Source organism: Girardinichthys multiradiatus, chromosome 12 (genome assembly GCF_021462225.1).
Source record: "Girardinichthys multiradiatus isolate DD_20200921_A chromosome 12, DD_fGirMul_XY1, whole genome shotgun sequence".
Classification (NCBI taxonomy): Eukaryota; Metazoa; Chordata; class Actinopteri; order Cyprinodontiformes; family Goodeidae; genus Girardinichthys; species Girardinichthys multiradiatus.
The window spans coordinates 1,398,004-1,420,000 of record NC_061805.1 but is presented as its reverse complement, the minus strand read 5'-3'; the positions used below and the strand labels follow the sequence as shown (position 1 = coordinate 1,420,000).

The 21,997-nt window shown below is 41.5% G+C and overlaps 1 protein-coding gene across 1 annotated transcript in view; it reads left to right on the top strand.

Annotated features, from left to right (window-relative positions):
* niban2b (niban apoptosis regulator 2b) overlaps window positions 1-16,723 on the top strand; it is a 56,554-nt gene extending 39,831 nt beyond the window's left edge. The window contains exons 9-14 of the mRNA XM_047382123.1: window positions 1,292-1,479; window positions 3,539-3,694; window positions 6,066-6,179; window positions 12,066-12,173; window positions 12,310-12,421; window positions 14,524-16,723. Of these exons, the coding sequence (XP_047238079.1) occupies window positions 1,292-1,479; window positions 3,539-3,694; window positions 6,066-6,179; window positions 12,066-12,173; window positions 12,310-12,421; window positions 14,524-15,761 (1,916 nt within the window). The 3' untranslated portion in view covers window positions 15,762-16,723. The remainder of the gene's footprint in view (window positions 1-1,291; window positions 1,480-3,538; window positions 3,695-6,065; window positions 6,180-12,065; window positions 12,174-12,309; window positions 12,422-14,523) is intronic.
* The last annotated feature ends 5,274 nt before the right edge of the window (window positions 16,724-21,997 follow it).

The window sequence follows — 21,997 nt, the reverse complement described above, 5'->3', positions numbered from 1 at the left end:
AAGTGCTAAGCATCTCTGGGAACTCCTTCAAGACTGTTGGAAAACCATTTCAGGTGACTACCTCTTGAAGCTCATCAACAGAATGCCAAGAGTGTGTGGAGCAGTAATCAAAGAAAAAGGTGGCTACCTTGAAGAACCTAGAATATAAGACATATTTTCAGTTGTTTCACACTTTTTTGTTCAGTATATAATTCCACGTGTTAATTCATAGTTTTGATGCCTTCAGTGTGAAGCTACAATATTCATAGTCATGAAAATAAAGAAAACTTTGAATGAGAAGGTGTGTCCAAACTTTTGGTCTGTACTGTATATGTTTCTGTGGTTGTCATTTTAAACATCAGAAAAGATTGTATGAAATGAACTGATGTTAAAGACTTGCCAATGTTTGAGTTCTGGTCTAATCCTGATATCTGAAGTTCAGTAATTGCCTAGGTTATTTTTTCCCAAAATGCTTTTAGTTTCACATATTAAGGATTGTTTTTGTTCTGGTGATGTGAAAAGAGCACACAGGGCCTGTCGGCTCTTCTGCTGAGATCTGTGCTCTGATTTATATTCATCAGATTGTTGCATAATAAACCTGAGAATAGATATATAGATATATTGTCACATAGAGTCAGGTTGTTTTGGATAGAGTTTTTCATTTAATGAATACAATCATTTAAAATCTGCACATTGTATTTACTCAGGTTATTGTTTATAATAAAATTAGTTTGATCAGAAACATTTAAGTGTGACCAAAAAGTAAAAACAGAAGAATTTATTTTTCACAGCAGTATAGCTTATTACACATTGTTCAGTTAAACAAAAAGGCAGAACAAGTGTTTGATAAACTAGGCCTGCTCCATAATTGAATAGCTTGTTGAACCCACTTTGGCAGCAGTATTTGTTTTTTGTATGACTTTATCAAACTGACATAATTGTGGATGAATGTTGCTCTTATTTCTGTCCACTAAGGTTTTCAGGCCTTTGTTTCTTACACACTTCTCAAAGAGACACCTCAATATTTCAGTCACGTCCATGCTTATACCTTTTCCACTGTCAGGTGCAATATCTAGTGATTTGTGTTGGCCATCTGACTGAACCTTCGGGAAATGGTTAGAACTCACACCAAGATAAAGTTAATTAGGACAAATCATTTTTAGCCAGTGTATTTAGACTGGACTTGTACCCAAGCTGTTGATTTTCTCTAAACTGAAGGCTTGCTTTGATTGTCATGTAATTTCTATCAAGCCTTTTTTACTGAAACTGATTTAAACTTTCTATTACTAAAATTTTCTATGCTCCCTTGCAGCTGTGGTTCTTCCCAAGGCTGAGAAGTTACTCAAGGTGAGCATCCAGCCATACATCAGCTCCATTTTAGATGCCCTGATGGAGCCCACCAGCCGAGGCTTTTTTGAGGTCCGTGATGTTTTCTTCAGGGAGCTGGTGGACATGAGCAAGAACACCCTTAATAATGCTACCAAGGAGACTGTAGCACAGGTAAGCTAGAGAATCAGAAGGTTGTTCTTCTGTCACGAGCTTAGCTAAGCCCGCTCTTCACCACCATGGACCGGCACACTGTCCTCATTACTGCAGCGGCCGCAACAGTCTGTCTCTTGATCTCTTGCTCCATTCTCTCCTGACTTGTGAACAAGACTCAGAGATAACTGAACTCCTCCACTTGACGCAGAAAGTCATCTCCAACCCAGAGAGGGTAAGCCACCTTTTCGGGTCGAGAACCATGACCTGGAGAAGCTGATCCTCATCCCCACCACTTTGCAATCAGCTGTGAACTGCCCCAGTGCATGCTGTAGGTCTTGGCTAGAGGATGCCAGCAGAACTACATCATTTGCGAAATCCACTGGTCCCAAAACCAGAGCCCTTCAGTCCTTGGCTACGGCTAGAAATCCTGTCCATGAAAGTTATGAACAGGACCTGTGATAAAGGGCAGCCCTGCCAGACTTCAAAATGCACCATGAACATTTTTGACTTTATGCCAGCAATGTGAACCAAACTCCTGCTCTGCTTGTACAGAGGCCGGATGGCTACTAATAAAGGGCCCCAGACTCTATACTCCTGGAGCACCCCTCACAGAGCACCACCAGGGACACGGTCGAATGCCATCTCCAGGTCCACAAAACACATGTAAGCCAGTTGTACAAACTCCCATGGACCCTCGAGCACCCTATAGAGGGTGGAGAGCTGGTCCAGTGTTCCATATCATCCCCAAGAGCCCCACAACATCCAGAAACTTAAAAGTACTCCAGACTGATCTCATCCACCCCTGAAGCCTTGCCACTGCAAAGCTTTTTGACCACCTCCGTGACTTCAGCGTGGGTGATGAACGAGTTCAACTCCAACTTCTCTGTCTCTGCTTCCACCAGAGCATGATGCCAGAATTGAGGAGATGCTTGAAATACTCCTTCCACTGCCGGATAATGTCCCCCATAGAGGCCGGCATCTCCCTACCCCAATGTAGAAAGTGTTGACAAAGCACTGCTTCCCTCTCCCGAGGCGCTGGACAGTTTGCCAGTTTTGATCATGGCTGACCGAACTCCTCCCATGTCTGGGTTTTTGCCTTTGCTACTGCCCGGGCTGTGACACACTTGGCCTCACGGTACCCGTGAGATGCCTCGGGAGTCTCACAAGCCAACCAAGCCTGATTAAGACTCCTTCTTTTCCTCTTCTTCTAATTCCACATATTTAATGGCATCCCTTGCTACCAGTGTCCACCACCAGGTTTGGGGATTGCCGCCACGACAGGCACTGCAGAGCTTAGGGCCAAAGTTACTGGCAGCCACATTGACAATAGAGGTGGAGAACATGGTCCACACTCGAATTCTATGTCTCCAGCCTGCCCCGGGATTTGGGAAAAGCTCTCCCACGGGTGGGAGTTAAGTGAGTCCCTGACAGAGGACTCCGTCCTAATTTTCCCAGAATACCCTCACTATATGCTTGGGCCTGCCAAGCCTGGCCGGCTTTCCCCTCTTCCAGCGTATTTAACTCGCCAGGTGGTGATCGGTGGACAGCTCAACCACTCTCTTCACCCTAGTGTTCAAGACATGCGGCCTAAAGTTCTGAGGACACGACTACAAGGTCGATCATCGACGTCCGGTCTATGGTGTCCTGGTGCCAAATGCACTGAAGAACACCCTTATGTTCTAACATGGTCTTCGCTATGAACAATCCGTGACTGGCACAATACTGAAACACCACTCAGGTTCAGATCAGGGAGGCCATTCCTCCCAATCACACCCTTCCAGGTGTCACTGTCATTTACCACGTACGTGTTGAAGTCCCCCAGCAGAATGCCGGAGTGCCCGAGAGGGGCATCATCCGGCAACTCTGACAGGGACACCAAGAAGGCTGGGTACTCTGCACTGCTGCTTGTCAGAGACTTTTCACCAACCCAAAGTCGCAGGGATGCGCCCAATGTTTCTTTTTTTTTATCTTTGTTTTTTTTTTTTTTTTGGTTTGCATAACTATCTGTTTTAATAACCGTGGCAGTTGTCCTAATATTTCTTCCACAAACATCTAATCCTCCTCCTTTTCTTCTCAGCACATGGAGAAGATCTCCATGTTGGCCTTCCACCCAGTAAAGATGCAGAGCTGCTATGAAAAGGTGGAGCAGCTGAGTCTGGAGGGTCTGCAGCAGCGGTTTGATGTCTCCAGCCCCTCAGTGTTTGTTCAAAGGGCCCAGATCCTCATGAGAAAGGTAACAGTCTGATTTACATCAGTGTTTTTAAATCACTGTTCATATGTGAATATTGAAGGAGTATCATAAGATTTACTGCCACCTAGTTTGCAGGTTGGCACATTGCAGCTAAATAGACACCTTTTTCCCTACCTGCCCTTCTATAAATATGGGGTGTTAGGGCCAGTGTAGATCAAGAGAAAAACATTAGGCATACGTTTCCATATTTTCTGAAGTTGAAAAGTGTTTGATTTGTAAGAAAAAAAGGATAATTTTCTGCAATTAAATGCATAAAACAATTGGTAGAAGAAGAAGATGCAACATGGCTACATTGAGACTTTACCCAGAAGATATTGATCTGAAATAGGAAAAGAGTCGGATGTGCCATGTACACTTTAGAAAATATCCAGATGCACATCTCATAAATTTACCACTTAAACCTTAGAGGACTTCTGGAACTTCTTGTTGCAAATGTATGATTTTATCATCTCAGAAAATTGATATTATTTTTCAGAGAATATCCTAATTTTTATATTCTAAATGTATGCCTTTAATCATGGAAAATTATCCTTTCTTTTCTTACAAATTTATGAATTTTTTTCTTGTAATTATGTGAAATGTGAGGTTTTTTCTACTCCTCTGTGGCCACATTTGTTTTTCTTTGTTGTACAATGGTTTTATTACTCAGTTGTATTTCTAAGATTGAAGGTGGAAATATTCAGTAATAATAAAATGTGTCTTTAAGGTCTAGTACTTTAAAAAAAAAAATTTAATCACTTTTTGTTATTCTGTCACACATTTTATACAGCCAAATGCTTGACCTCCAAAACAAACAGATGTAGTTTAGATGTAGTTTAGAGTTCAAAATTGAAGGGATTGTAAAGTAGGGGAGAACAGGGTTGGTTGTCACACTTTTTACTTTCATTTAAATTCCAAAACAATGCTATGCTTATCCAATCCCATTTCAATGTGTAATGGAAGCCTAAAGTGTCTGGTCGAAATAGAGTAACCTTATCCTTCTCAAGGTAAATTAGTTCAAAAGATACTTGCCACCAAACACAACTTATGCATTTGTGACAACCATCCCCATTGTGGGGTTGGTTGTCCCAATTGTGTTTCAATGACAAACAAAAATTAGAAGAAGGGTTCTGAAAAATATTATTTTTAAATAAAATCTTTGAGTTACGATGTTTAATTTCATACATTATTTGAAACGACATCTTATAAAGGCAACAGCATCTCATATGCCATGAACTGACAGAACATAAAGGCTAATTGACAAAAATCAGTATCAAAAAATGCAGATTCAGGATGTTCACAACAGATGGCAAATGGAACTACCCAAATGTCTATTATTTTATCTAATTGCTTTCTGAGTCACAGTTTTAACAAATATACAGTGACTGTCCTGGTGTACAGTCTTGGTGTGCCCACTTTTTGCACTGTATGCACTGGGCCCATGTCTCGTGGGCAGCTGTTTGAGAAGGGCTCCACACACACCAAACATAGACATTCATCTTCATCTGAGGATGATATATTTTACACCGTACAGATATATGAAAACAGCGGGGTTGGTTGTCACATGAGATAACCAACCCCAAAGAGGATGTGGCAACAACCATCCCCATAATGATTTTTTTTGCTAGCAGTTGTGCTAGCAAGTAGATGCTTCAGTCTGGGGGGGAAGAGCAATTGTAAGTATAGCTCACACTTTGTACTTTAAAATGGTAATAAGTGTTTAATTTAAAATCTATTGTGTAAATACCATAAAAAAGTAAAAACATAAAAAATGAAAAGTTACATCTTATTGAGAAAAATACAATAAATTGCCTCACCTCGATGTTAAGTGTCGAACTGCTGAAATGACAATTTAGCTAGTTGTTGACAACTATTTAGAAAATTTACACGGGGAAATTTTCGCAACAGCATGTTTTAGGGGACAAGATGGAGCAACTGTGACAACTATACCCGTGTGACAACCAACCCCGTTCTCCCCTACTGACTTAAATTTAATGACTATTTTGCACTCTAAAGGTTTGAAGTGTTTTGGAGTAATATACATACCAATAGTTTCAGCACACTGGGGAGCAGCATGAGGAGGTATTTACAGGAAACTTGGACACTGATGTCAGTGTGTTGGCGGGCGATGGGGTTAGGGTAAGATGAGGTCAGTATGTGAGAGTTGTTTGACTCAAGGCCATAAAGTTAATGCTTTGTCTTTTGTTCTCCTTGTTTGAACTCATAAGAACAACTAGATTAAACATTGGTGTCAAATAAATCTCAAATTTCTTTTGCCTTTTACCAGAGCAAAAACAGTGAAGTTGAAATATTGTTTTTTTAAAGATGTCACTGGGATGAAGATGTCTTTCTTATCGCTTATGCTTATCCTCAGCAAATGGACGATGCAGTGTATACATTTGAACAGATCCTTCACCAGAGTCTGGAATCTCAGGGTGTTGAGGATCTATGCAAGACCATCCAACGTTGTCAGGACAGAGTCATCAAGGTGCATCACACACACACACACACACACACACACAGGCAACCCTCTTTTTGGCCTAATCCTGACCCTACCCCTAAACCTAACCATTACCAGTACTACCCTAACCCTGAGCCTAACCTTAATTCAATACACATCTTAGTCCCAAACCCTAACCCCCAGCAAAAAACAAAGTGAGGACCATGGAAATGTCCTCACTTTGGAACAAACGGTGTTCACTTTGCTGGTGAAATATGAAAAACAGTCCTCACTCAGCAGCAAAAACAGGAGGACAAACACACACACACAGATTGGTAATGAAAAACTACTTCATCAAAGTGCCATTGCTCAGAAATCCAGTTCTTGTGGTTGGTGTTTTCTTTTAAAAAAAATTATCAACAGCTGCTTCCGGCACATGAGCGTTTTGTTTTGCAAAGATACAAGAGGAAAGTAATGGAGCTGGCATGAGTGAAACAACACATCTGAAAATAGATCTACCCGCCTTACCTTTTTGAGTTTTTGACATAACATCACAGCAGCTGTTTGCTATTGAGGATTATGAGGTAGACTGAAGCACTGTTCTGCTGTATCTTCAAAAAGAAGTGATTAATTATGTATTCAGCTTAATAGATGATAGGTGAAAAGCTTCCAATGTAATGGCCTGTTTGCATTTGTGACGAACACAACAATGGTATTTCTGGGTGTTTTTATGGCACTTTATCACACAGGTTGCAGGCTGCAAGGCTAAGGTCAAACTTGATGTTTTCCCTGTTAAATGTAGAAGCTTGGAATGTTTAGTCAAATATGACTGAACATAATACAGCTAGCTAGTTTGTTTACAACTTTATCTTTCAACATACTCTGCTCAAAAAAATAAAGGGAACACTTAAACAACACAATATGCAGGGGTTGGACAATGAAACTGAAACACCTGGTTTTAGACCACAATAATTTATTAGTATGGTGTAGGGCCTCCTTTTGCGGCCAATACAGCGTCAATTCATCTTGGGAATGACATATACAAGTCCTGCACAGTGGTCAGAGGGATTTTAAGCCATTCTTCTTGCAGGATAGTGGCCAGGTCACTACGTGATACTGGTGGAGGAAAACGTTTCTTGACTCGCTCCTCCAAAACACCCCAAAGTGGCTCAATAATATTTAGATCTGGTGACTGTGCAGGCCATGGGAGATGTTCAACTTCACTTTCATGTTCATCAAACCAATCTTTCACCAGTCTTGCTGTGTGTATTGGTGCATTGTCATCCTGATACACGGCACCGCCTTCAGGATACAATGTTTGAACCATTGGATGCACATGGTCCTCAAGAATGGTTCGGTAGTCCTTGGCAGTGACGCGCCCATCTAGCACAAGTATTGGGCCAAGGGAATGCCATGATATGGCAGCACAAACCAACACTGATCCACCCCCATGCTTCACTCTGGGCATGCAACAGTCTGGGTGGTACGCTTCTTTGGGGCTTCTCCACACCGTAACTCTCCTGGATGTGGGGAAAACAGTAAAGGTGAACTCATCAGAGAACAATACATGTTTCATATTGTCCACAGCCCAAGATTTGCGCTCCTTGCACCATTGAAACCAACGTTTGGCATTGACATGAGTGACCAAAGGTTTGGTTATAGCAGCCCAGCCGTGTATATTGACCCTGTGGAGCTCCTGACGGACAGTTCTGGTGGAAACAGGAGAGTTGAGGTGCACATTTAATTCTGCCATGATTTGGGCAGCTGTGGTTTTATGTTTTTTGGATACAATCCGGGTTAGCACCCGAACATCCCTTTCAGACAGCTTCCTCTTGCGTCCACAGTTAATCCTGTTGGATGTGGTTCGTCCTTCTTGGTGGTATTCTGACATTACCCTGGATACCGTGACTCTTGATACATCACAAAGACTTGCTGTCTTGGTCACAGATGCGCCAGCAAGACGTGCACCAACAATTTGTCCTCTTTTGAACTCTGGTATGTCACCCATAATGTTGTGTGCATTTCAATATTTTGAGCAAAACTGTGTTCTTACCCTGCTAATTGAACCTTCACACTCTGCTCTTACTGGTGCAATGTGCAATCAATGAAGACTGGCTACCAGGCTGGTCCAATTTAGCCATGAAACCTCCCACACTAAAATGACAGGTGTTTCAGTTTCATTGTCCAACCCCTGTAGCTCCAAGTAAATCAAACTTCTGTGAAATCAAACTGTCCACTTAGGAAGCAACACTGATTGACAATCAATTTCACATCATGTTGTTCAAATGGAATAGACAACAGGGGGAAATCTTTGGCGATTAGCAAGACACACCCAATAAAGGAGTGGTTCTGAAGGTGGGGACCACAGACCACTTCTCAGTACCGATGCTTTCTGGCTGATGTTTTGGTCACTTTTGAATGTTGGTGGTGCTTTCACACTCGTGGTAGCATGAGACGGACTCTACAACCCACACAAGTGGCTCAGGTAGTGCAGCTCATCCAGGATGGCACATCAATGCCAGCTGTGGCAAGAAGGTTTGGTGTCTGTCAGCGTAGTGTCCAGAGCCTGGAGGCACTACCAGGAGACAGGCCAGTACACCAGGAGATGTGGAGGAGGCCGTAGGAGGGCAACAACCCAGCAGCAGGACCGCTACCTCCACCTTTGTGCAAGGAGGAACAGGAGGAGCACTGCCAGAGTCCTGCAAAATGACCTCCAGCAGACCACAAATGTGCATGTGTCTGCACAAACGGTTAGAAACCGACTCCATGAGGATGGTATGAGGACCCGATGTCCTCAAATGGGGGTCGTACTCAAAGCCCAACACCGTGCAGGATGCTTGGCATTTGCCAGAGAACACCAGGATTGGCAAATTCGCTACTGGTGCCCTGTGCTCTTCACAGATGAAAGCAGGTTCACACTGAGCACATGTGACAGACGTGACAGAGTCTGGAGACACCATGGAGAGCGATCTGCTGCCTGCAACATCCTTCAGCATGACTGGTTTGGCAGTGGGTCAGTAATGGTGTGGGGTGGCATTTCTTTGGAGGGCCGTACGATCCTCCATGTGCTCGCCAGAGGTAGCCTGACTGCCATTAGGTACTGAGATGAGATCCTCAGACCCCTTGTGAGACCATATGCTGGTGCGGTTGGTCCTGGGTTCCTCCTAATGCAGGACAATGCTAGACCTCATGTGGCTGGAGTGTGTCAGCAGTTCCTGCAAGATGAAGACATTGAAGCTATGGACTGGCCCGCCCGTTCCCCAGACCTGAATCTGATTGAGAACATCTGGAACATCATGTCTCGCTTCATCCAACCAACTGCTTTAGTCCAGGTCTGGGAGGAGTTCCCTCAGGAGACCATCCACCATCTCATCAGGAGCATGCCCAGGCGTTGTAGGGAGGTCATACAGACACGTAGAGGCCACACACAATACTGAGCCTCATTTTGACTTGTTTTAAGGACATTACATCAAAGTTGGATCAGCCTGTAATGTGTTTTTCCACTTTAATTTTGTGTGTGACTCCAAATCCAGGCCTCCATTGGTTAATAAATTTGATTTCCATTAATGATTTTTGTGTGATTTTGTTGTCAGCACATTTAACTTTGTACAGAACAAAGTATTCAATGAGAATATTTCCTTCATTCAGATCTAGGATGTGTTATTTGAGTGTTCCCTTTATTTTTTTGAGGAGTGTACAGGTCCTTCTCAAAATATTAGCATATTGTGATAAAGTTCATTATTTTTCATAATGTAATGATGAAAATTTAACATTCATATATTTTAGATTCATTGCACACTAACTGAAATATTTCAGGTCTTTTATTGTCTTAATACGGATGATTGTGGCATACAGCTCATGAAAACCCAAAATTCTTATCTCACAAAATTAGCATATTTCATCCGACCAATAAAATAAAAGTGTTTTTAATACAAAAAACGTCAACCTTCAAATAATCATGTACAGTTATGCACTCAATACTTGGTCAGGAATCCTTTTGCAGAAATGACTGCTTCAATGCGGCGTGGCATGGAGGCAATCAGCCTGTGGCACTGCTGAGGTCTTATGGAGGCCCAGGATGCTTCGATAGCGGCCTTTAGCTCATCCAGAGTGTTGGGTCTTGAGTCTCTCAACGTTCTCTTCACAATATCCCACAGATTCTCTATGGGGTTCAGGTCAGGAGAGTTGGCAGGCCAATTGAGCACAGTGATACCATGGTCAGTAAACCATTTACCAGTGGTTTTGACACTGTGAGCAGGTGCCAGGTCGTGCTGAAACATGAAATCTTCATCTCCATAAAGCTTTTCAGCAGATGGAAGCATGAAGTGCTCCAAAATCTCCTGATAGCTAGCTGCATTGACCCTGCCCTTGATAAAACACAGTGGACCAACACCAGCAGCTGACACGGCACCCCAGACCATCACTGACTGTGGGTACTTGACACTGGACTTCTGGCATTTTGGCATTTCCTTCTCCCCAGTCTTCCTCCAGACTCTGGCACCTTGATTTCCGAATGACATGCAGAATTTGCTTTCATCCGAAAAAAGTACTTTGGACCACTGAGTTACAACTGAGTGCTGCTTCTCTGTAGCCCAGGTCAGGCGCTTCTGCCGCTGTTTCTGGTTCAAAAGTGGCTTGACCTGGGGAATGGGGCACCTGTAGCCCATTTCCTGCACACGCCTGTGCACGGTGGCTCTGGATGTTTCTACTCCAGACTCAGTCCACTGCTTCCGCAGGTCCTCCAAGGTCTGGAATCGGCCCTTCTCCACAATCTTCCTCAGGGTCCGGTCACCTCTTCTCGTTGTGCAGCGTTTTCTGCCACACTTTTTCCTTCCCACAGACTTCCCACTGAGGTGCCTTGATACAGCACTCTGGGAACAGCCTATTCGTTCAGAAATTTATTTCTGTGTCTTACCTTCTTGCTTGAGGGTGTCAATAGTGGCCTTCTGGACAGCAGTCAGGTCGGCAGTCTTACCCATGATTGGGGTTTTGAGTGATGAACCAGGCTGGGAGTTTTAAAGGCCTCAGGAATCTTTTGCAGGTGTTTAGAGTTAACTCGTTGATTCAGATGATTAGGTTCATAGCTCGTTTAGAGACCCTTTTAATGATATGCTAATTTTGTGAGATAGGAATTTTGGGTTTTCATGAGCTGTATGCCAAAATCATCCGTATTAAGACAATAAAAGACCTGGAATATTTCAGTTAGTGTGCAATGAATCTAAAATATATGAATGTTAAATTTTCATCATGACATTATGGAAAATAATGAACTTTATCACAATATGCTAATATTTTGAGAAGGACCTGTATATAACAAGGATGCCTTTCAGGTTTAAGGCCTGGCAGAAACTGCAATTTGCAAAAGTCTCAGTGGACACAGGAAAACAATCCACTGTGCAAGCTCACTACTATAAGCACTTTACACCATGTCACATTTTACAGTGAAACGGAATCAAGTCAGACATGTGACAGATAGTCCCACAATGACTGGAAGACAGGTTTTAATTGGCAGTCAGACTGAAAGCAGAGTGATGAAGATGAGGAAAAAAAAGACACTTGTGGACATGCTCATGAATGGGGAAAACACAAGGGTACAATCAGACACCTGTCACAGCAGAAGTCTCACTGCACAGATTTACCAGAAATGTTTGGACTCTGCTTGATATTTCCCACAGGTTTAGTTGGGCCTTAAGTCATGAGAATACTGAACCAGTCTTCAATGAGTCTGTCTGTGGCAAGCTCATGACCAAATGTTTCTTACATTTCAGTCATGCTAAGATATTTTGTCCAAGACAGCTGATAATCACACAGATTGAACCTGGCTTCTCAAAAGCAGACTTCTAAAGCCTGGTACTCACTCTGAAATGTAAATAAGGAAATGTCCCTGCCGTACTGTTAAGCTTTTCTTGTTTCTTCTGTGCTTGTTCTCTTCAGAAATTTGACTATGACAGCAGTACAGTGAGGAAGCGTTTCTTCCGTGAGGCACTCCTCCAGATCTTCATCCCCTATATGCTGAAGCAGCTCAGCCCATCCTGTGCCTCAGTGAGTATTTCGTTTTACATTTACCTGAGAGGGGCACATAGTGATGCAGGGTGTGTTTTGAAAAGATGTCCCATTTTAGTAATCAGGACTTTAGATGTGATAAAGTTCTGACTTTTCTTGTTGTTGTGAACACCAGGAGCTTCCCCGCTTCCAGGAGCTGATCTTTGAGGACTTTTCCCGATTTATCCTGGTGGAGAACATCTTTGAAGAAGTGGTTCTGCACTCAGTCATGAAAGACATCATGATGGGTCAGTGTTTTACAGTGTTTTTTTTTGTTTTTGGATTCACATTACTCTCATACAGCGGGTACAGATTATAATAGCATATCTTGGCTGACTGGTTCTGGTGGCTAATCTTAAAACTTTACCTGATCTCACTTTCAAAGGAAGGAAAGCCTTCCTCATATGATCAGATTCATGTTAAGAAAACATCACTAAAAACTTCCGAGCTTTAAAAAGAAATTGCCACTACGGTTGACCTATTTGGATGTAGGACACCATAGTGGTCATATTATACTGTACCACTTCCCTCCACATATTTAAAGGCTGTTTTCCAACCAAAGGGATTAGCCAGCTGTTCTTCTCAGTGACCAGGCTAACTTCCTTTGGCAATATGGGCTAAAACATTGCATTTGCAAGCAGGTTGTAGATTTGTTTACGGTACTGTGTGTGACTGATGTAATATGATCACAAATGAAAATGACCAGATTCGTTGTGCAGCTAGTATTTGCTTTTATTAGCAAGGGGACCAGTTTGGATTTTAAGGTCATTATTTGCATAGAGATGTCTGATTTTTCAAGTCACTGACCTCAGGGGCTGTTCCAGTGAATTTTCTAAACTTAGAACCCAGCGTCTGGTTTCAAATAAAACATGTCAAATTGCATTCCCTACTGCTAACTACAACCCTGAGCAAAAGTCTGCCAGCAATCACTTTTGAACGATGTTCATTAATCTGTTTCTGATGTTTACTGAAGGAAATAAAATCAAACCTGCCCCAGAACCTAATTACCAGAGGAACGTTCTATCTTCACAAACAGTCCTAAAAATGTAACAAAATACCTGAAATAATGGTGCATTTTCAGATCAACATTGTTCAGAAAATAAACAATGCCATAATTTATTTATACTTCTGAAACCTATCACTGTTATGTAAATAAGGATTCAGATAAATGGCCCCAATAGGAGAAGCTGTCAGCTGAAAAGGGATATCTTTAGGGAAGCTTATTCAACTCTGTGTGCATCAAAACATGTAGGCTGTTTTTATGTTTGGTTGATCATAAAATGCTAATTGGTAAAAAGTTAATTATAAGCTTTATCAAAAGGTAAAAAAAAAAAATAGACCTGGTCCTAAATAGACCCTAGCATAGTCAAGCTTAGAAGTAACAGTTAAATTTATTCATTTTTCTGCTCTGGGACAACATGTTGCTAATTTTTTTTGGTATTATTGTGCAGAGGAAGGACTTGTTTAAAATAATAAACATGTTTATCATGGGTTTTTAAAGACACATCGTAGTCGGAGAAAACACCAGGGTTCTTAACATTAGTAAATTTTGATGAACTATGCAGTTTGTTCTTCAGATGCTGTGATCCAAAATCGAGAAACTCTGTCTTCTCTTGGTTTAATTGCAGAACAACTGTGCTTTATGTCATGAAGATATGATTCATGAATAAATATATGAGTATTATAAGCATAACATCCCTGTGGAACACCTTAACTAAGTTTGATGCACAAAGACAGTTTATCCCTAGTATAAAATGGATTCTGTCAGACAGGAGTCAGCGACTGTCAATGGTTAAGTGCAATGGAATTTCATTCAGAAAAGCCAAAAGTTTCCTTTAGCCACAAAGCTAAAAAATGGCCGTCATGGACTGTGGATAATTGAAAGGAGGTGATATTAAATGATGAATTAAGTTGCAACAAAGTGTTGCTGGAAAGATGACTATAGGAACAATTCTAACACACATTCAGAGGCACAGGGGGATGGCAGTCATTATTTATAATGCAAACATGCATTAGACAAAGTTTTAATGAAGGTTGTTACATTTTCATAAGTACAATAACATTTAACCCTGCATGCAGAGAAAACTATATTGACTGGTGGGTAGGTTACATCTGACATAACCTGTGAATATGAGCCCCTTAGCCATTGCCAGTTGGTTAAATATGTTTGTGTGATATACCTTTATCTGTAAGTTTTATTTGAATGCCATGGGGAGAAACTAGGATACACCACCAAGATATTTTCTTGTTACTAAGAAACAGAAATAGCTTTAAATCTTAGTTCTGTTAATGTTGATTTAAATCTACTTCTAGATGCTCAGCCTCAACCTTTTGTCTCTTTGTTTTCTAGCTGTGAAGGAGGCAGCAGTCCAGAGGAGACACAACCTGTACAGGGACAGCATTGTCCTAAGCAACAGTGACCCCAGCCTCCACCTGTTGGGAGAAAACCCGTCCATTGACTGGGCAGAGAAGTATGGAGGAAAGCAGGGTGAAGAAGAAGAACTTGAGGAGGTTTCTGAGGGTGATGGTAAATGGGCAGATTCCCAGAAGCGGAGAAGAGTAAAGCAGGTGGTGTCAATGATCCAAGTGGAAGGCTCCAGTGAGTTGTTCAAGGAGGCACCTACTATTGATGTAATCCTGGAGGAGGCTGATGGAGCCGGGGAGGAGAAAGCCGATGGTGAAGCAGCCTCTGAACAAACCAGATCTCCAGTGTCCAATGTGTCAGAGAGCCCTCCAGAGTCATCCAATGGTTCAGCCCTAAAGAAAGAGGAAGCCAACCCAGAGGAGATGAATAAGGAAAAGGACCCAGTGAAGGTTCAATTAGCTGTGGAAGATGCCTTAGGTAATGTAGAGAAGGAAAAGAGAGAAAACATCCAGCCTGTGACTGAAGATGAGCCATCCTCAAACAAGGAGTCAGTCAAGATGCTTTCATCTCCACCATATCCTGAGGAAATATTATCAGAAGGCACAAAAACAACTCCAGAAAACCCTTCAGACTTGTCCAGTGGTTCTGTTATAAAGGACGAGAAAGCCAAACCAGAGGATTTGTGTAAAGACACTGCTGCATTTAACTCTGCTCTAGATGGTGTTTCAGTCATAAACGAGGAGCTTAAAGAAGTAAGCAAAGCAGTGGCTGAGGGGGATGCACTCTGCAACCAAAAGGAGTCAGTGGTGGGTCTGCCACTCTTTCCTCCTTCAGAGGAAACGTTATCTAAGGTAACACAAACCATCTCAGAAAACCCTCCAAAAATGTCCACTGGTTCAAACCTGAAGGAAGATGAGGCAAAAGCAGATGCCCCATGTGACCAAGATGTGCAACTGGAGACTGAATCAGCTGCAGAGGGAGCTTCGGTTAACGTACAGGAGGAGGAAAAGAGAGAAAACAACCAGCCAGTGTTGAAGGAGCTGCCACCCTTCAACCAGGATAAGTCGGATGAGGGAGTGCCAGTTCCAACTCAACCTGAAGAAACTAAGGAATCAACACCAGAGAATCCTGTACTCAGACATAACGACAGTGGCTTCCAGTCCCCCACTGGTGAGGTGGTGGAGCAGGCGGAGGTGACTTCCACAACTGACCCACAGGCCTAGGAGTAACTCCCTGTGGAGGAGGAGGAAAATGTAGCCTCATCAGCAGATGCAGGGCACTGACTCGTGACTCTGAGAACAAAAGTCAATGATACAATGATTTCCACATAAAGCTCTAAAGCTGAACCTTGATCTGTTTGATTTGTTTTTTTAGCAGTAAAGAACATGCCTTGCTGATTTAACTGCATATGTTTTCAGTTGCTACAGTAGAGGCCACTAAGCAGCCTGTTTTTACTGAATATGTTCGAGTCAAATGTCATTTCCACAACTCCTCATTTGCCAGGACGACTTTGAGCTTTTATTGTACACATACTACACATTTCTTTCCTCTTCATCTAGAAATATGAGCACACTGGATGACCGGTGTCTGTAATGGTATTACCATAGACCAGTTGCTCGCACACTCTTGTTAAGGTGCCTTTGGTGAAAAGCTTGTTTATTTAGCTTTTCAATCTATTTTAACAAACTGCTGTGGCCTTTAGACAATCGCAGCAGTTAGTATTTTTATCAGTTGGGTCGATGTATATAACACTCTGTGTTTTTGGAAAATCAGCAAGATGATGAGCTCAGGCCAAGTCAAAAAAATTAAATTAAACTGGTTCCAATTAGCCTACAGATGATACATTCCAGAGCGGAACAAACATGAATTCAACATCCAGATGAATGAGTTGTCTTAGTGAACACAGTTAAAATTATGGTGCCTATTTGAGAACACAATTTCTATAGGTTTTTGTGTTTACAGCCCTGTGCATGTCCTCTATAAAGGTTTGTACTGAACAAAGAACCACCCAACTCTCACTTTTACTAATCTTTTTTTTAACATTTGTTTGCTGATTTCTTACTTTTCTGTTATTTATTATTTTTGCACTCATTTCTTTTTTGAATGGAGTATATTTTATGTAATTGTCTCTTGTGTGAATAAAATCAAACTGTTATTGATAATAAACCATTATCCATTAAATATCCTCTGGTCTCTGCTGACTTTGGGAAGGATGGTGACTGGATGACTGCCTGTCAGAGCCTTTGCATTGCATTAGAATGGCCCAGTTCTTTGAGAACTGAATCCATTTGTGTTCCTGTCACTGGACCTGTACAAAGTATAGGTTATATAAGAAGCAACTTTACAAATATTCATTTAAATTTTTCACACACCTTAAAAAAACTCATGAAGTGACCCTAAAATGACACTCCTATCCCACACTGATGGCCTGTTCAATCTTATAATTGTATCACTCTTTTTACCTTAAAGTGTGTTAGTGTTAGTCAATATGTCAAAGTATTTCTTGATTTCGTGATTTTATTTGGTTGTGTAAATTAAAAACAAAGCTCAAGCTTTGATGATGAGCCATGAAATACAAGCCTGTCTCTAGGTGTGTGGATGATATGAAAGCAAGATATTAAAAAGTCTCATTTGTTCATTTATTCCTTTATAAAGTGCATTAAAACATCCAGATAAGCTCTTAACAAAAAAACAAAATCTGAAAAACACTAAAAAAGATCACATAATGCTACATAATACTGTTAAAAAGAAATGTGCCAACATTGAAAGCCTTTCTGAAGTGTATCTTTCATTTGCTTTTAAAAAGGCCCAGTTCGGAGATTGCATGACGATCCAAAGGAAGCAGGTACCAGAGAGTGGGTACCACGACTGAAAAGGCTCGTTCACCCCAGCATTTCTGTTTAGTCCCTGGAACACCCAGTAAGAGCTGACTGGATGGCCTCAAGGACATGCCATGGACACAAATACTAAAAAGTTCAGATAAATAAGGTACTAGGCTGTTAAAAGACTTAAAAAATGAAGAGTAAAAGTTGAAAATCTATTCTAAAACAAGAAGCCAGAGTAAAGAATATAAAACTGGTAATGTGAACACACTGAGGTGCATTCTGGACACGTTTGCAACCAGCCATGTAGGAGACACAGTAAACATGTGGAATGAGCTGCTCCAGTCAAATGAGGCCAAAAGTGAACTTTTATGACTTTGTGCAAAATGCAATATGTGGCAGAAAACGAGCACTATAGAAATGCTATTCTTAAGCAGGGTCAGTGAAGCTGCTCAGAGTTGATGTGAAGGTGGGTGGAGCTAAATACAGGATAATCCAGGAAGAAAGCTTGATAGAAGCTGCAGAAGGTACCGGAGTGGAGGCTCACCTTTCAGCGGGACAATGACCCAAAGCAAACAGCCAGAGATACGGAGGAATGGTTTCAATCAGGGGTGGCCAACCCCAGTCCTGAAGAGTATGTGTCCAGAAGGTTTTTACATACCTCCTCAGCACATCAAGTTCTAAGTTCAAGTTCTTAGTTTAGATGTGTTGGACCAGTGAAACATCTAAAACATGCAGAACACTGGTGCTTGAGGACTGGAGTTGGCCATCTCTGGTTTAGATCAGAGCAAACTGATAGAATGGCCTAGCCCGGCTTAAATCCAAATTCTCATAGTCCAAATATTTTCATAGTCATTCTCTATTCATTCTGACAGCTATAGCTATATCACAAAGAAGAATGTCCAAAACCTTCAGTCTGTAGGGGGCTGGTGGAAACAATACTGCCAAAGATAAGTGGCTGTAATTGTAGTGAAAAGGCAAGGCAAGTTCATTTATATAGCACATTTCAGTACCAAGACAATTCAAAATGCTGTACATGAAAAAAAAAAAAGTGACAAAAGAAAAAGTACATTACAGTGGCATAACGAACACCAATAATTAAAGAAAATAAAAATAAATAAGATGATAAAAACAAATTAAAGGGAAAAATTCATAAAATGATTGAAAGGAATGTTGGACTGAAAACCTTATAATGTTTAGATGGCACAGTCAAAGGCCACTCTAAACAAATACGTTTTTAATCTTGATTTAAAGCAATTTAGGGTTTCGGCGCTTTTACAGTTTTCTGGGAGTTTATTCCAGATCAGCGGAGCATAAGAACCAAAAGCTGCTTCTCCGTGTTTGGTTCTGGGTATGCAGAGTAGATTTGAGCCAGAAGACCTGAGAGGTCTGGGTGGTTGATACACTGACAACAAGTCTGTAATGTATTTTGGTGCTAAGCAATTCAGTGATTTATAGACTAACAGAAGTATTTTAAAGTCTATTCTCTGAGCTACAGGGAGCCAGTGTAGGGACTTTAGAACCGGGGTGATGTTCTCCACTGTCTTAGTTCTAGTGAAGACGCGGGCAGCAGCGTTCTGGATCAACTGCAGCTGTCTTATTGACTTTTTAGGTAGACCTGTGAAGACACTGTTGCAGTAATCAATTCTACTAAAGATGGGCGCATGAATTAGTTTTTCAAGGTCCTGCTGAGACATTAGTGCTTTAATCCTGGAGATGTTCTTTAGGTGATAGAAGGCCGACCTTGTTACTGTCTTTATGTTCCTCTGAAGGTTCAGGTCTGAGTCCATCACTACACCCAGGTTTGGAGCCTAACTGGTGGTTTCTAGCTGTATTAACTGAAGCTGTGTGCTAACTTTTAAACGCTCTTCCTTTGGTCCAAAGATTATTACTTCAGTTTTGTTTTGATTCAGCTGAAGAAAATGTTGGCCCATCCATGCATTGATTTCTTCTAAGCATTTACCCAGCGCTTGAATGGGTTCATGGTCACCTGGTGACATCGTAATGTATAGCTGTGTGTCGTCTGCATAGTTATGATAACTTACGTTGTTGTTTATTAAAATCTGAATAGGGGGAACATGTAGATATTGAAAACGATGGGCCCTAAGATGGACCCTTGGGGAACGCCACATGTGATCTTTGTGCTCTCTGATGTAAAGTTACCTACTGACACAAAAAAGACCCTGTCCTTCAAGTAGGATTTAAACCAATTGAGTGCTGTACCAGAATTGCCAACCCAGTTTTACAGGCGCTCTAATAAAATGGAGTGATCAACAGTGTCGAATGTTGCACTAAGGTCCAATAATACCAGCGCTGTGGTTCTTCCACAGTCTGCATTTGTACGGATGTCATTGAACACCTTGACAAGAGCAGTCTCTGTACTGTGGTGAGCAGGAAGCCTGACTGGAAGACAATGCAGCGGTTGGTCGTTGTTAGGAAGTTGTTTAACTGTTGAAACACAGCTTTTTCAATAATCTTACTGATGAAGTGGAGGTTTGATATAGGCCTGTAGTTCTGTAGTAGCAGCTTGTCCAAGTTGCTCTTTTTCAATACAGGTTTAATAATTGCTGTTTTTAGGGCCTGGAGGAAAACACCTGACAAAAGGGACGTGTTTATTATTTGAGTTAAATCAGATGTTATTACAGGCAAAACTTTCTTAAGGAAAGCTGTGGGTCAGCAGGAAGAAGAGCGTCGTTGCTGTACGATTTCTTCTAAGATTCTGTAGTTTATTTGGTAAAATGGGAAATTTTGTCAAAATCAGTTGGTAATGGACTCTATGTGCATGTGCTTTTGGGCTTTTTCAGTGGAGACGTTATCAAATTCGGTGCAGGCCCTGGTAGAGTGGAGTTCAGACGCTACAGTTACAGGAGGGTTTGTTAACCTGTCGCCCATGGCAAATGAGGCACTGGAATTATTAATGTTCTTCCTGATGATGTCAGAGAAGAAAGATTTTCTCGCATTTTTAATTTGTAAGTTATATTTGTGGAGTATTTCTTTATAGATGTTATAGTGAACCTAAAGTCCAGTCTTTCGCCCCCTCCATTCAGCTTTTTGACACTCCCCTTTTTCCACTTCTGACTGGTGGAGCACTTCTCTACGGAGACTTTTTCTTCCCAGAAATGACCTTCACTTTAATTGGAGCAATTGAATCAATGATGTCCGAGATTTTAGAATGAAAGTTATCTACCAGCTCATCTACAGTGTTACAGGGAAAAGTGGAGGTAGAAGAATAAATCTGGTTAAAGGTTGAAGATGTGTTTTCTTATCATGTCTCTTTGGCAAACTGACTCATTGCAGATGATGCTTTCAAAAATAACAGGAAAGTGGTCAGATAGGGTAACATCAGTTACAGACACCTTAGTGATGATCAAGTCCAAAATATGTCCCTCTTTGTGCGTTTGCTGTTTAACATGTTGAGTCAAACCAACATTTCTAAGAGTGTCACATAGATCTATTGTACTTCTGTCTTCAGGATTGTCCATGTGAATGTTGAAGTCTCCCACAATAATTAAACAGTCATAATCAACACATATCACAGATAAAAGCTCATTAAAATCACTGAAAAAGTTTGTTTTGGACTTAGGAGGCCTGTAAATATTGAAGAACATGGTTCGGACCGGGCTCTTTACCTTGAGAGCCATATATTCAAATTGGTCAAATTTGCTCAGAAAAATCTTTTTACACTTTAATGAATCTTTAGACAAAGAGGCCACCCCTCTACCTTTTCTTTGCTGTCTGCTCTCACACATAAAATTGTAGTTCAGAGGCGTCGCCTCTATCAGAATGGGAGCTTCATTAAATTCATGAAACCATGTTTCTGTTAAAAACAGAACATCAAGATTGTGGTCAGTAATGAAGTCATTGATTAAAAATGATTTTCCTGACAGAGATCTAATGTTCAATAAAGCCAGTTTATATGACTTAGTGGCTGATATTAACTCTGTGTCTGGTTGTACCTGACAGTTTATGGCTTTTAAGTTTAATTGTTTATTACTGTCTCTTATCCTTTTGAGTTTGTTCTTTCTGTCACGTATAAGCACAGAGATTTTACAACTATCTCCCATCAGGGCCCCAGGTATTTCCTGGAAATGATCATTTATGATAGAGTTACCACTGGGGCCCAGACTGTATCACAGAGAAGTGGTTTGAAGGTCCTGATTTGAAGGGGATAGATTAGAAGGTGGTGAGGCTCTAAGGCTTTTGTAAGATGTTGGTTAAGTAGCAGGGCCTCGGCCATTGGGGTGAAATCCAGTAAAAGCAAATATAGGGCTCAGTGGAGACAGGGTAAGGTTCTGTGCAGTCTGGGTCAGGGGTGAGGGGGGTTTAACGGGGGAGGTCCACTTCTCCTGTGGAATTCAGCGGGGAGGCTTCTCTCAGCCAACTGCCTGGTTATATCTATCTCTGCTGGAGCTGTTGGTGGCAGCTTTATTATCATTGTTGATACTCCATTGCCCCTTTTCCACTAGCTCGATTTGGCCAGCCCGGAACAGCTCCGCACGTTGTGTGTTGCATTTCCATAGACCCGCTTTCACTCCGCTGAAGAGAACACCTCCTGGAGGCGCGGCTTTAAAGCGATGTGCGGTGAAAACCTTGGCTGGCCATTTGATTGGCTACATCAGCAAACACCTTTTCATTCC